General features: G+C 42.4%; 1 protein-coding gene across 2 annotated transcripts in view; it reads left to right on the top strand.

Moving 5' to 3' along the window:
• SMCHD1 (structural maintenance of chromosomes flexible hinge domain containing 1) overlaps window positions 1-15,667 on the top strand; it is a 181,113-nt gene that overhangs the window by 59,120 nt on the left and 106,326 nt on the right. For both annotated transcript variants that reach the window (XM_039527011.1, XM_039527012.1), the window contains exons 18-19: window positions 8,236-8,313; window positions 8,402-8,521. In XM_039527011.1, the coding sequence (XP_039382945.1) occupies window positions 8,236-8,313; window positions 8,402-8,521 (198 nt within the window). The remainder of the gene's footprint in view (window positions 1-8,235; window positions 8,314-8,401; window positions 8,522-15,667) is intronic.

Here is a 15,667-nt window from a genome sequence, read left to right as displayed (position 1 = left end):
GATTTATCTTTCTAAGTAGTTTTATTACTTGTAGCCTGGTGGCATTTTGTAAAACAAACATGCACACACACAGATGTGCGCGCGCACACACACACACACACACACACAAAATAGATTTTAAAGGTCTTCAAGGCCACATGCTGCTTCTGGAATTGGTACTCAGCCATGTCACCTGGATTCAACTCTTGTCTCATGAATCTGTTATTCGTATCAGTGATGGACACTAAGTGTCTTCTACCCAGGAGAAGTGCATATGCTATGCAAGTGCTCTATATATTGCTCCTTTTCAAAAAGGATCCATTAGGGCTTTGTTGGTCCTAGAAGGTGAGTAAACTGCTCCACTGGACCAGACTACCACTGAGCACCCTGCTAAGATGTCAGTCCACTCTCATCTCTAGAGCCAGTTAGCATTGAGGAAGTTCCATTCTTCCATCACATAGTTGTCCAGAACCTCCTAATGTTTTCAGCTCAAGAAAGACAAGACTGAATGAACTCACAGTGTGACCAGAGATATAAATCTCCCTGTCCAGCCCTGAGCAGATCCAGCCTAGGAGGTAGTTCAAAGCCCAGATGAGATCCTGCTGATGGCTTGGCATTGGTCACTGTTTGGCCTCAGTACAGACTTTGGAAGCAGACTCCCAGCAACTGAGGGTTAAAGCATCAGGCAGAGAAACAGCTGACACCGAAGCAATTGAAACTGAAGCCGGCTGTGCGGACAGCTCTTCAGACCTCCCCACACAAACACTAAAAGCCCCAGTACCGAGAGATCATGGTTAGACCAAGATTCTGTTGATGGCCGTGAAAGCTACAGTAGTGAAAGCTGCAGCACTGGCTCCTTCCACACCATGCTTTATGATACTGGCTAACTTTCCTGAGCCAGAGACTTTGCCACCACAGTTTCTTTTTGTGGTATTCATGCGGTTCATGGTACAGGGTGACCTAGTAGGGGCCATCTAAAGTGACACCCACTCAGAGAGACCCTAAAAAGTTGGACCTCTTTGACCAAGAATCATATTCCTCAACCAGTCTACAAATGTACATTAGAAATTACTAAATGCTGCTGGCTAAATATGATTTCCTGAATTGGGAAAGTATACCTCAGTTCAGTGAGAGACTTCTACAGGCGTACAGAGAGGAGGTTAAATCCCTTGTGCAGGAGGGACAGGTGGTCTCACGGCCCTCGCTACAAGCTGCTCTCAACACCTCATTTGCGGCAATCCCATAGTATAGCTATAACAGTAACAATGTGCAGGGCCTCCAGTATTCCTAAGAACTGCAGTCTGAAAGAGGTTTAAACAGCCATTGAGGACCTCCTCTTCATGGGCAGTAACCTCTTTAAAAACAACATCACCAAAACCTTTCACCCGTTAAAGGATTTGAGGTTGGGTGTACACTGCAGCTCCCAGAAGGAAACAGTTCAAATCTCAGCTGTCACAGGCAACAGTCCTCATACTACTGCAGTCAGCTGAGATAGTCTGAACCTTTGAGGAAAAGCAGAGGTTCCTAAGGAAGAGTCACTCTGTGCCTTCCTCCTCCACCACACAGTCTATCAATGTCACAGCAGCAGGTTTAACAGAGATTGAGAGCCTTGCAGAACCAGTGGTTCATATCCCTCCCTTACACCTCCTCCCCTTTTGGAAACATTTAATCTTGTTTCAGGAGATAGGGACCTTAGACCATTGGGTCCTGAAGGTTATGGACAAGAGGTACTCCAGTCCGGGTCCAATCCCTTCCTACTGCTTCCTCCCCTTTTCCCCTCTTATGATATATTTCTCAGTAAGTGGATTCCTTCAGAGAACTTAGAGTAGTGGAGGAAGTGCCTGTGGAATTCTACAGCTGGGGATTTTATTCTCGTTTTCTGGTCCCAAAGAAGAAAGGGGGTTGATACCCCACCATAGAACTCCAGCAGCTCGACATTCATCCATCAATTCAAGTTCAAGATGGTGAGTCTATCATCCACATTTCCTACTGTAGATTCTCACGATTGGTTTGTGCAGTATGAAAGTAGGTGTTTTATAGTTCACCCTGCCCATAAGAAATAACTCTGATTTCTTATGAAAGTCTCATTACCGTACCTCCACAGCCCCACGGTCTTTAAATGCCTGGCAGTTGTAGCAGCATTCCTGAGAAGACGAGATTCGTGTTATGTATACCTTAGTGGCTGGCTAATTTGAGGTCAGTTGCCTCAACAGGTGAACATCTCAGTGCAAGTAATTCTGGATTTGATCTTGTTGCTGTACTAAGCCTCATATTCAATGACGCAAAGTCCATGCTCACTCCTACTCAGAGCATAGAGTTTATAGGGGCAGTATTGGACTCCCCAACAGCAAAAGCCTATCTGCCACAAGACAGATGTCTCCCGTTCCTGCATCTTGTCAAGCAACTTCAGTCTCACACAAGAACACCAGTCAGAACCTGCCTAAAACTCATGGGCTGCATGACTTCCTGCACCTATGTGATGCAAATTGCCAGACTTGACCTGTGCTCCATGCAAGGATGGTTGAGATGTGTGTAGCTACCCTGCAGAAACCGCATAGACATGTTGGTCACGAATCCCCAGGATCTCTTTTCCCCATTAGATTGATGGAAGGACCCTCTACAGGTTTGCAGCCCTTTTCACGTCTGTTCAACATAGTACTAGTGATACACATTCATAGTAGGATTGGGAGCTTATCTGGAGTACCTTTGGACCCAAGACTGTGGTCGCATCAGGAATTGAATCTTCACATAAATATCCTGGAATTGAAAGCCATTTGGATGTCATGCATAGCTTTTTCCTGGCACTTTGAGGTGCCACAGTATAGGTCCTCATGGACAACTCCATGAAAATGTACTTATCAGGAAACAGAGAGGCACTCACTTGTTACTGCTGTGCCAAAAGGTGATCTGCCTTTGGGAATGACTACCTCAGCAGCCATGTTGCACCAGTGGACCTTCATCTCCACAGTCTACAAAGCACACTAACAGACCATCTCAGTTGTCAATACTGGGATAACCATCAATAGTCATTCAAGAGTTTCTGTGACAGGGACCCCAGGGTGCAACCTGGACTGTGGGACCACTGAGCCCTCTGTCCCACCAATGTGGGGTATCCCTCTCACACTGATGCTGTGTCAAGCCACAAACCTCTGGTATGTACTGCACTTACACAGACATCCACGGGCAGGGAGACACCCAGCTGAGTTACATGAGTGATCTCCCAGGTACTCATGAACCATCAATAGCTAATTCTCTCTCCAGTCCCGCACCCCTGAATTGTTACTGTCTTGTACTGGTCAGAAGCCTGGCCATTGTAAGTTCATTACCCAGTCTGCCCCTCCCTTGATGAGAAGTGGACACGCACACTAGCCTTTGTAAACTGAGCTGAGATTTCCTCAGCACTTCAACCAAAACACAGTGTTTTAGGTAAAATATAAAACAAAGTTATTAACTACAGAAAGATAGATTTTAAGTGATTATAAGTAGCAAGTGCAGAAATCGAATTGGTTACCTAAGAAATAAACCTGAAGCAAATACTCACCAGCAACCGCACACCATACAACATAAACACTAACCCAGGAACCTATCCTTGCAACAAAGCCCGATGTTAGCTCTGTCCACATATCCATTCAAGTGACACCATCATAGGACCTAATCGTATCAGCCACTCCATCAGGGGCTCGTTCACCTGCACATCTACCAACGTGATATATGCCATCATGTGCCAGCAATGCCCCCCTGCCATGTACATTGGTCAAACCGGACAGTCTCTATGCAAAAGAATAAATGGACACAAATCTGACATCAGGAATCATAACATTCAAAAACCAGTGGGAGAACACTTCAACCTCTCTAACCACTCAGTGACAGACTTGAAGGTGGCAGTTTAGCAACAAAAAAACTTCAAAAACAGACTCCAAAGAGAGAGACTGCTGAACTCGAATTAATATGCAAATTAGATACAATTAACTTGAGTTTAAACAGAGACTGGAAATGGTTGGGTCATTACACTAATTGAATATTTCCCTATGTTAAGTTCTCCTCACACCTTCTATGGGTCATCTCAATTATCACTTCAAAGGTTTTTTTTTCTCCTGCTGATAGCTCATCTCAGCTGATTGGACTCTTCCAGTTGGTCTGCGTACTTCTACCTTTTCATGTTCTCTGTATGTATAAATATCTCCTGTCTGTGTTCTCCATTCTATGCATCCAAAGAAGTGAGCGGTAGCCCACGAAAGCTTATGCTGAAATAAATGTTAGTCTCTAAGGTGCCACAAGTACTCCTGTTCTTTTTGTGGATACAGACTAACACGGCTGCTACTCTGAAACCCAAGAAATAAAAATAAATGCACAGTCTGAGTTCCGCAAACTAAACAGGATTTGAATCAAGCAGTGTCTCACCCAGCTTGGTCACAGCAATGTGCAGCCTGGAACTGCCTTGCAGCCCCGGACCACCCTGTCTCAGTTCAAAGTCTTTGTCCTCCAGATATTCCTCCAGGTGTTGGATTGGGGAGAGGGCATAGAAGAGGCTGAGTGATGATGTCACTTCCCCTCTTTTAGAGTTTCTTTCAGCTTGCTGGGGAGATCTTTTGACATGGAGATCAGGCAGTCCCCATTGGTCAAGTAGTCTCCATTGTCGACATTTTCTCTCTGAGGTGTCTTCTGGGATGGCCTTTGGAAGAGTGAATTCCCTTTAATTGGCGATCAGCGTGTCTATCTGCTCCATTGTTGTACCTGAAAGGCTGGTTGTGGGTGTTCCCAACCTCACAACATATTTCAGTAATATATACAGCAATACCTCACATATAACAATAGCACATACAATCCAACAGGATATTAGTGTTCAACACATCAAGACTTTTAAAATGCTATCTCATAAGGCATACTTTGTACAAACATATATTTATATGACAGTGGTGGATATGGGGGTTCCAGGGTGCTGCTTTGAGGTACAGAGTGACAACTCCATTATTTCACAGGTGGGGGCACTCAGATTTAGACCTGTTTGTATTTGATCTGAACAACAAATGTTGCAGATTCTGCTCTGGAGGGAGAATCAGTCCTGGCTATGCTGGACAACAGTGGAGAGGAGAAGCAGTGCTGGCTGGCCCACTGCCCTTCAGGGTTTGGCCCTGCAACCACTGTCAGGATATGACTGCAATGCTACTCACTCTGTTTTGGTCAGGCTGCTCCCATAATGATGGAGGGGCCGAGGGGCCAAACTTGAGTGGGCAAGTGGGGTGGCTAGAGTTGCTGCTCTTTGCCATTGGCTATGGGAGGGCCCAATGCAGGTGACTTGATGCCCCTGCCAGTGGTATATACAAATGTGTAATGTGTGTAAGGCTGTGGGTGCCACTGTACCTTCCAATTCCTTTGATACTTTGAGAGTCCTCAAAAAAATCAGACAGGACTTAGCTCTAATGATGATGGTATCTCCAGCCTGGCTCAGGGAGTTTTGGTATTCCAACCTCATGAACCTGTAAACCTGAACCTGATCACTCTCCCAACACACTGAAATGTGATCACATAATTGGAGGGACAAGTCCTACCTCCAGATCTAGTATCCCTCCATTTCATAATCTGGATGTTGGCTGGTTGATTTAGGTTGACAGTGGATTATGTTCTTTATCAGTTCAAAACGTCTGCAAACCAAGCATCACAGAACAAAGGGAACTAGCCTTAGTAGTATTTTTTTATGAAGGCACATAGGACTCCTTGATAATGTATCCTCAGATGTCCAGATTAATCAGAAAGGCCAGACTAGAAAAAACATTACCTCCAAAACACAAGGAGTTAATACCTCTTTGCACAAGATTCACATTGCGGTTCTCATGAGAAAAAGGCTATTCTTTTAATGCCAGAAACATTTTGCTTCACAAAATAAATCTACCAAATAAATTCTGTACTTCAGAAAATAAATCTACCATTGCTTTTTTCCCAAACATTTTTCCAAGCATTCTTTCTGGGAAAATAAAGTTATGGCATAAGTGAACATCCCTAGAGTTTTAGAGACTGTTACAAGCATGTGGAGTATACACACTAGCTGTATTTGTCCAGAATGCCAGGGCCTCAAAGGCAAGATGTTAAAATCTGGCATCAGTTGTTATCGCAGGCAACAGGGAAATATTCTCAGAGGGAATTAAGGTTCCTTCTACAAGAGCTGTAGTGGCTTTGTGGATAGAAAATATCTGAGACTCATCTGAGGAATTTTAACAAGTAGATTTCCATTTCTCTGCAGAAGCACCCTGTCTAAGGAAGATGCTACTGGGTTAGTTCCCAGATCATTTTCTCAAATAACGTCTTTTACTGTATAGAGGGGAGCTTTTATTTCTGCCTATTCTGCTCTAATGATGATGATTAAATTCTGCTGTATCCTTCTCCCCCTATTTTTGTGATTCACTGCTCACTACTTTCTGTTTATTATGACTGAGGAGAGAAGCTGTGCAGCAGAATGAGAAATTTCATATCTGATCATTTTCTTTCAGTTTTTAGCGTCTCTCGCCATTCAAATCTGCCTGGAATACAATTTGTAATAACTTGGGAATTTTTCTCTGAAAAGAGACTTAAATATAGACTTACCTTAAGGTTGGATAATATATTCTCAAGTCTTAATGCTAATTACAGTTTATTGGAAAGTTCAAATAGCTTTTGGAAAATCTCTTCTGGTGGTCTGAGGGGAAAGGTGGGGATGGGAACAGAGGTTAGCTTCAGAGTCCAAGCAACAGTCATGTACCACATCTGAATTCCACAGGTGAGAGGCATTATCCATTTGTTACAAATGAGGAAAGAAGCTGCTAAAAGAAGATTATCAGTCAAGAAACTTTTCAGTGTCCCATCATAGAACAAATGTTACCAGTTTGAGGTTTTAAACACAGTCCTGGTTTTGGAGACCAGCATTTTTCCATTCAGACTTTTCCTTTTTGCTACAGCAACTGCATGTATTGCCTCTCCCTGGATCACCTTCTCCTTTGCTTAGGATAGATAGTGTATCTTCACAGTTTTATTAGTCACATTGTACAGATGGGGAACTAGAGGTAGAGAGGTGAAGTGACTTGTCCAAAGTGCTTTCTTTCAGGGGTTAATCTTGCACTACAACTAAATGATCAAATTTAGGCTAGCAATAGCTGGTGATACTTTTCAACAGGATATTTTGAATTTATTTGAGAACATTTCTCAGTGTTGGTGACTGACAAAAAAAAATCATAATGGTTTATTTACACTATCTCCCAAGATCTCCCAAGATTAATTCTTAGTAAAAATGTATTTAACTCACTGTTTTAAAAATTGTGTACAAGAACAAATAAGCTTAGGACAAAGCCGCCTTTGGCAGCCATTTCAAAACATGCATGTAGTTTAGTGCAAGAACATGTGAATAAAGAATATAATTGTAATGTGTAAGAATTTGAAATACCCACATTAAATTGCTATCTAATTTCAGACAGGATGAATGAAATAATGGCATGTTGTAATGAGGTGGTTTTATTTCTTCCCATGAGCCCTCCTTCTCCCCCTGTTTCTTCCTTGATTTATTCTGTTTTATTTGATTTTTATTGCTTAGTTTTTGCTGCATCTATACTATGTATTTACCAAGTCATAAATTCCTTGATTTTTGAATAATAAAATTAAATTCAATCCCCCTGAGATGAAGGTGTGAATGAGTGATACATGACCAAAATTTACATTGGTATGTATGTATTGGATACTAAGTTAGAAGATGTAAAATTTTAGTAATTAAAAATATATATATTTTTTGGATGTGCCCTCTTAGTATGGCAAAGATTCTATAGAATAAGAGGAGACAGCCTGGGAGAAGGGAGGATAAATGTTTTTGTACTGTCTTTTAATTGGTTTTAGTTTTTTCTACCCAATTGCTCCTATTTTAATCTATTTAATAGTAAGTCACTAGTGAAAGTGGCTTATAAAGCACAGTTGTTTATAAAGCACTACTGAGTATGTAGACTAGAAGTGCCTCCATGTGGGGCACAGCATAACTAGAGGGATATAAAAGTGGGCTTCCATAGTAAATGTATGCTTCCAGTGGCAACAATTTGGCAGTGTGCGAGTTAGGTTCTTTAGTAAAGTTTACCTGCGATCAATGTGATAAGTTGATCAATTGAATTCAAACTCTTGTCTTTTTTTTTTAATTTAAAAATATGGTGTCTGGGTATTTGTGATAGGTATAATTGGTTCCTAGAAAAATAAATATGATACGAAATCTAAATGTATGTAGCTGAATGATCCCTTTTTCTGTTCAAGCTCCTGTTGGGAATAAGGAAATCATTTCTCACATTAGTCAACATGGGGGTAAATGGCCTTACTGGTTTAAGAAAATGGGTGAGTTTGTCTTTAAAATATTACCTTCAATTTATCTATATTTGGGAAATTTTTCTTTTTAACTTTATTTTTATCTGACCCTATCCAGAAAATATTCACAAACTTGGGAGCTACACACTGAAACTGCAAGTCGTGTTGAATGAAAGTAATGCAGACACTTATGCAGGAAGGCCTCTACCATCTAAAATATTTAAATTTAATATTGTAGGTAAGGAAAATTCAAACTATTCCAATTTTCTTCAATTAGATCCTTCACAAATGCTCAGTTCTTACTTTTGACTCACTATATTAAATGTGTGCTGGGTTCAGCTTCAAAATAAATTCAATTTTGGTTAAGAAGTGTAGGGATGATACCTTCAGCAAAGACAAAGTAGTGTTTGAAGGCCAAGGTGTAGATTCACAAAGGAACTTAGGCACCTAACTGCCACTTGAGGTACCTGAATTCCAGAATCTGGCCCCACTGGGATTCACAGAACCCTGTAAACCCCTAAATTTGTTCAATACCTAAATTTTTGCAGTTAAAGTTCCCTAGGTATCTATGTTTCTGCCTCTGACGTGCACTCCAGCACTCCGCCAGGCATCTGGATGCCTGATCCCAGAGTGATTCACAAATCAGGAAGATAGGCATTCTTCTATCCAACTTGCCTGTGGGGCCTGATCTAGTAACCATCATCAGAGCCTGCTTACTGAATCAAGCCCTTGTAGGCGAACTTATGCTAAAGGGCTGTGGGACAGGGTTGTGGAGAGGAGGACCTCCCTCATAACTTTTAGCCCTGTAGTTAGGGTACTCACCTGAGATGTGAGAGACCTCTTGTTCAAGTTCCTCCTCTACCTGAAGAGGAAAAGAGATTTGAACTGGGATCTTCCACCTCTCAGGTGAGTACCGTAGCCACTGGGCTATTCTTGTGTGGGGGCCTCCTTCAGTCTCACTGATTGAAGTTCTAGTTTGGGTAAATAATGAATGATTGGAGCAGAGGGACTGGATCCTGGGTCTCCCACCTCCCAAGTGAGTGCTCTAAGCACCAGGCTTTAGAGTCATTTTCATGCATGCTTGCTTGCTCACTTTCCCTCTTCCTCTAGCTCTAGCCCAGTGACTCTTGCATTATTTATTCACAGTGGAACAGCTTCAACAGAAGAGATTGAGGGAGCTCCACATCAGAATATCTCATAGCACAGTGGCTAGGATACTCACCTGAGCGGTGGCAGATCTCTGTTCAAATCCCTTCTCCCTCTCAGATGGAGGGGGGACTTGAACCTGGGTCTCCCACATAAGTAACCCAACCACTGGGCTAAAAGTTATGAGGGTGGTGCCTCATATGCCTCCTGGCTTCTTGTCACAGTGCCATAGGCACCTAATGCCAAGAGAAGGTCTGCATCTGAGAATCCTGTGCAAAGGGAAGTGCCTTTCTGGAGCCCAGACTTGGGCTCTTATCTCTGAGATAGGGGCAAGGCTTCACATACACCTTCTCTTTGGCATCTCCCATTGGCTAGTTTAAGGGGGAGCTGCCTAGCATGCTGACCTTTGTGAATCCCATTCTGAGGTGCCTATCTCTCCCCATTCATTATATAGGAAGCGTAGATACAAAACTCAGGCTTTGTGAATCCCAGTGATTTTCTAGGTGCCTAAAAGTTAGGTGTGGTAATGCTCTGCCTCACCATGCCTAAGTTCCTTCATGAGTCTAGCCCAGGTATCAAGTGGTTAGAGCAGAAAAGAGCTTGATGCCTGGCAATCCACCATCTATGACAAATCAGATGGTTGCTTTGTCTCTTAGTCAGCCTTACAAAAAAAATATGTAGGATTTTTATGGAAGCTAAAAGCTACCCTTGAACTGAACTTCCCCAAAATAGTTATAAAAGAAAAAACAGAATTTTTCTCCTTAGTAGATTTGAACCTAGGGTACTCACTCTACTAGATTTGCAAATTTTCATAATTTAACTTCGCTGACAAATCCTACTTTTTTATAAAACTTGGAAAAATTGGCTGACTTTACAATACATTTAAACAAAAGTATATATGATATTGAAATTGACTAATCCAAACATGAGTTCATACAACCTAAAATATTTCAATGTATATTTACAGTCTCATTCATCTATAATTTTACTGTTATATTACAAGAAAAATCTTACAGAATATCATACACATCAGCACGTATTCAGTATATAGATAACTTTGTAACCATTTGGAAGATACAGTTGCCTTTGAATATAGTGAAGCAAACTACCAGAAAGAAAACAGTATTTTCCACTACACTTGATGTTAAGTAATTCATTATTTGTCCCTTCTGTATAGTCTGATACATTTATATTTGATCTAAACCACTCAGTATATGGTGGGTCATGTGTTTCAAAGAGAGCTGATTCTGATTTTAGTGACAATGTGGAACACATCTAAGATGCACACTCTGCTATGGTTGTATCATGTACTTCAGCCACAATGTTACTGGCTTTTTATTGAGAGGATAATAGAAATGGAACTACTTCAGACCTGCCGGTTTAATTTTCTTTTCTGATGTCAAATGAAGCTGTGAACTTTTAACTACTATTTGAAAATTGTTTTGCAGCCTTTTTCTGAAGCAATTTAATTCCATGCTATTGAGTAGCCTTTATTTATCCTTCTTAAGTGGTTGTATATGTGTATGGAAAACTATATACTACTCATAGTAGGGATAGCTCAGTGGTTTGAGCATTGGCTTGCTAAACCCAGGGTTGTGAGTTCAATACCTTGATGTCTTGTCATAACATGTTGTCTTTAATGACTACAGTGATGCTTTAATTTGCTGCATAGTATTATTTGTATTCTTTATATGCGAAGGAATCTAGGGGTTTAATACTACTTTCTATATTGTGTATTTTTGTGCACCTTAATTACAGGATCTCAGAAAGAACATGTAATTATTCAACTTAATGTTCTTTCCTCTTAATTCCTTTTAATTTGTGATTAAATATTTACATTTGGGTCCTCAACTCAGACACACGGGCTCCGTGCCTGATTTCAGTAGTCAGCCAAACAGTCCAATCCATGATCTGAGATTTTTTTTAGTGGTAACTGGGCCTTACCTGCCCTGTCTGCAGGGCCGGCTCCAGACCCCAGCGCGCCAAGCGCGCGCTTGGGGCGGCGTCCCAGTGGGAGGGCGGCAGGCGGCTCCGGCAGACCTCCCGCAGACGTGCCTGCGGAGGGGCCGCTGGTCCCGCGGCTCCGGTGGAGCATCCGCAGGCATGCCTGCGGCTGGTCCATTGGAGCCGCGGGACCAGCGGACCCTCCGCAGGCACGTCTGCGGGAGGTCTACTGGAGCCGCGGGACCGGCGACCACTAGAGCGTCCCCCGCGGCGTGCCGCCCTGCTTGGGGCGGCGCAAATCCTAGAGCTGCCCCTGCCTGTCTCTCGCCTTTTTTTTTTTTTTTTGGTTACTGGTCTACCTTACAGTAAGTAAGCAAGGTGTCCCCATCTAGTGGACAAAATGTACTTACTTAGAAAGTGGTAGGGTCTTTCTATCCTGTTTTGCAGCTCATATTCTCAGGTTCCAAGACACAGCTTATTACCAGCATCCTTCCTAGCTATTGCATTTTTCAGCAGTTCACAATCCAGAGAAAACCATATCAGAATACTACAAATATAAAACTTTTGGGCTTAAATGACTTTACCTCAAGGGAGAAAAGATAGAAATCCTAGGCGATCTCTGTTTCTAGGAAGACCAAGAAAAAATTGCTGTTTCATGGGCCTCTCATAATCTCTCCAGATGACGATAGCCCCTCAAAGCACACGAAGTGACTGAAGAGTTTTGAGTCATAGTTTAAGTCTAGAAGGGACCACCAGATCATCTAGTTTTACCTCACTATGTATGATCATCTTCCTTCTCCTATAGTATCTTTTAGGAAGGCACAAGTATTTTCCTTTCAGGAAGAGAATTCACAAGAAATGTTTGGCATTGTGTGTGTAAATTAGTTATTAAAGCATATGTCTGAAGTTTGCCAGGATCCCTCCCTCAAAATCCAAAGAAAAAACAGAATCACTTTTTCCTAAAGAAAATACAGGACAAAGTTATTCCTATTCATCAGAGCAAAGAAAGAACTTAAAGCAGGCAAAAACCCCTGGATTCAAAACATTCCCTTCCCAAGTAACTTTCTAACCTATGTGGGATCCCTCAGGATATCCTCCAACTACAGAAAGTTTTTTTCCTATAATGGGTTTTGCTGTAAATAAAATGTTAGAATATCTTCCATTCTTTTAGAAATAAACCTATATCCTAACAACCCCCCTGAAAAGAAAAATGACTGTATTCCACAAAAAGGATGTATCAAAATGTATCTGCTGCGGATCCCCAAGCTACAAGAAAAAAGAACATTTTAAGTTGCTTAACTTAATTGTTTATGCTGCTGATTTCCTGAATGATAGAAACGCTGCTATCTCTATTTTAGCATATGGTAAAAAATGGTGTATGCATTAAAAACTGTGGGCAGGAGACTTGGTTGGTATCTGAACAAAAATTCATGGCTCTGTCCTCTTTGGGGAGCAGCGATATGTGACTTTCCAAGAAATAAATAAGTTAGCATTCTTCCTGATAAACAGCAAAGTTGGGTCAAAACACCAGCAGTTTTCCGAACTAGAATTTTCTTGGAAAAGATCAAGTAGGTTTTGTTTTTAAGTCTGGATACAGCAGAAGCAGTTCCAGCAAGTACTCAGCTCAACAATGTAGAGATAGGGTAATCTTTATTCTCCCCTATCCCTTTTTAGGTTTGTCATTCTCTTGCTACATCACCTGTAAAATGAGTTAGTAAACTGTCTGAGGCAGGGACCTTGCCTTTGCAGAAAAACAAAGTACCTAGCACACTTCTGGGCACTGTAAAGAATAATAGGTTGGCGGCTCCAAAGCATGGTACTCAGAAGCATCAGAGTGTCACCCCTATGAGCTCAGCTGCACCGCCTAACGACGCCAGGAACTCAGGCTCCGAGGCACCATACTGCCCCCTAAGGAGAGAGACAAACATTACTTGGTTCCACTCATTGGGAGGTAGTGCAAAGTATTGATACTGGGTGCAGCAAAGCTCCCATCTATAGAGTGCTCCACACATGCACAACTGTTGGTACTGACAACTTACCACTGACACTCAGCTGTGGTACCAAGTGAGCCAATAGTACTGGAATAGTTCCAGTACTCTAGAGCATCACAGTCGGCTCAGGGCCATGTATTACCAATACCCAGTCAGTGCTACCCTTACCCACTGACGATTCTGACAGTGAGCAGAAGAATGTCATTTCCTTGGCCTCTCACCATGACCTGTTATTACAGTACAGAGGACCTAGCCTCCTTGGGCACCCCCACCACCCAGGCCCTTCCCTCCCGATTGGCCATATTGGGATCCTTGGGCAGTGTACAGATCCCACATCTTGTGGGCATATAGTGTCTCTCAGAGAGAGTCTGCCAGATGGTCTCCTACAGCTTCACTGACCTGAGCCCTTGAACCAGAGGAGGAACCATTTGAAGAACAGGAGGAAAGGCTCGAAGGGGAAGCTACCTTTCTGTTGAAACAGACCTTTAATGCCCCACAGCTAAGCAGATTGTTACTGGTACCAGTGAAAATTCAGATTCAATTTGCTCAATACACAGCATTTTATTGGAGAAAGAATTACACAAGAAGTAAAAGGTTACATAATACATCTTCCTAATAAGCCTCAATTCCTCAAGCATAAACTTTCAGTAACTATGTTGGCCATACACAGTATCCTGATTGGCAAACAAAGCAGGTATAGCTACCAATCCTAAGTGGAGACTTCTCTTTGTACTTGGTCTGTCAAATGTCCTCTGAAGCAGGGTCTTGATTACCCTGAGGCCCTCTGGTTCAAAAGTCCTACAAAAGTCTCTCGTAGCAGTGTTTTGGCTACCCTGAGACCCTCTGTCTTACAACGTCATGGATCTCTTCAGATATTAATTGAGGAGCTAACTAACTAACTTATGATGTTCCTAGTATTTATACCCTCTGTTCTCAAAGGAGTCACATTTCCTCAAAATATGCTCTGTGGGTGTTCCATTACTGATTTTTTCCTAATTAATATTTTAGAAGGGACTGCAAAACAGACAGATACCAAAGATCAGTTGACATTTACCCTCTCAGTCGTTCACATGAGCTCTCAGTGTGATGCCATCCAAAAGGTTCATTTTGAACCAAGCTCACTGATTGCATGTTTTTGCATTTTCTTTACTTGGTGAGCTGGTCACTGACTGATATGATCAAAGTTCCAAGTTGAAACACACACACGGAAAGAGTCTCAATTAACCATTCAAAGGCAGTCAATACAGCCACTTGCTCAATCTCCACGGCAGTGGTAATGAGGTGGGCTTCTTGGATACATCTTTCTGGTGCTGCCCAAATTGCTGCAGATGACAGTGGAAGATCTCCTGTTTGAAGGGCCCAAGCTCTTAATGGAGAAGATGGGCTCTTCTCTCCACACCTTAAAGGATTCCTGAGAATCTATTCAGCGGGACAGAAGAGAAGATACAGCTCTCAGCCACAGCACAGGTCACGACCTCCTCAATACCGACCATCTCAGCTCTATTATGCGCTGAAGCGTAAGAGGTCCAATGTTCAAAAATGGAAGCAGCCAGCTTCAATCCATGACCTCTCAGTCTCTTGTAAGTACTTTTGGTCTCCCATGTTTAAGAAGGATGAATTCAAACTAGAACAGGTACAAAGAAGGGCCACTAGAATGATCCGAGGAATGGAAGGCCTTTCGTATGAAAGGAGACTTGAGGAGCTCGGTTTGTTTTCCTTAACCAAAAGAAGGATAAGAGGAGATATGATCACACTCTTTAAATATATCAGAGGGATAAATACCAGGGAAGGAGAGGAATTATTTCAGCTCAGTGCTAATGTGGACACGAGGACAAACGGATATAAACTGTCAGTCAGGAAATTCAGGCTTGAAATTAGACGAAGGTTTCTAACCATCAGGGGAGTGCAATACTGGAACAGCCTACCGAGGGAAACAGTGGGGGCGAAGGACCTCCATGACTTTAAGATTAAGCTAGATAAGTTTATGGAGGGGATGGTATGATAGGATAACGGGCTTAGTCAATAGGTCAATTAAGTGCCACACTGGTAAATAGTACAATGGGTCAATGGTATGATATAACCTTTTCCAGAGGGTTTGGCTGGAGAGTCTTGCCCGCATGCTCGGGGTTCAGCTGACCGCCATATTTGGGGTCGGGAAGGAATTTTCCTCCAGGGAAGATTGGCAATGGCCCTGGAGGTTTTTCGCCTTCCTCCGAAGCATGGGGCAGGGGTCGCTTGCTAAGGAGTGGGTGGATCGGCTTATGTGGCCTGCATCTTGCAGGAGGTCAGACTAGATGATCAAA

Source organism: Mauremys reevesii, linkage group 2 (assembly GCF_016161935.1).
Source record: "Mauremys reevesii isolate NIE-2019 linkage group 2, ASM1616193v1, whole genome shotgun sequence".
Taxonomy (NCBI): Eukaryota; Metazoa; Chordata; order Testudines; family Geoemydidae; genus Mauremys; species Mauremys reevesii.
Note: the sequence above shows the minus strand (reverse complement) of the source record. Positions and strands in the feature narration are given on the sequence as shown.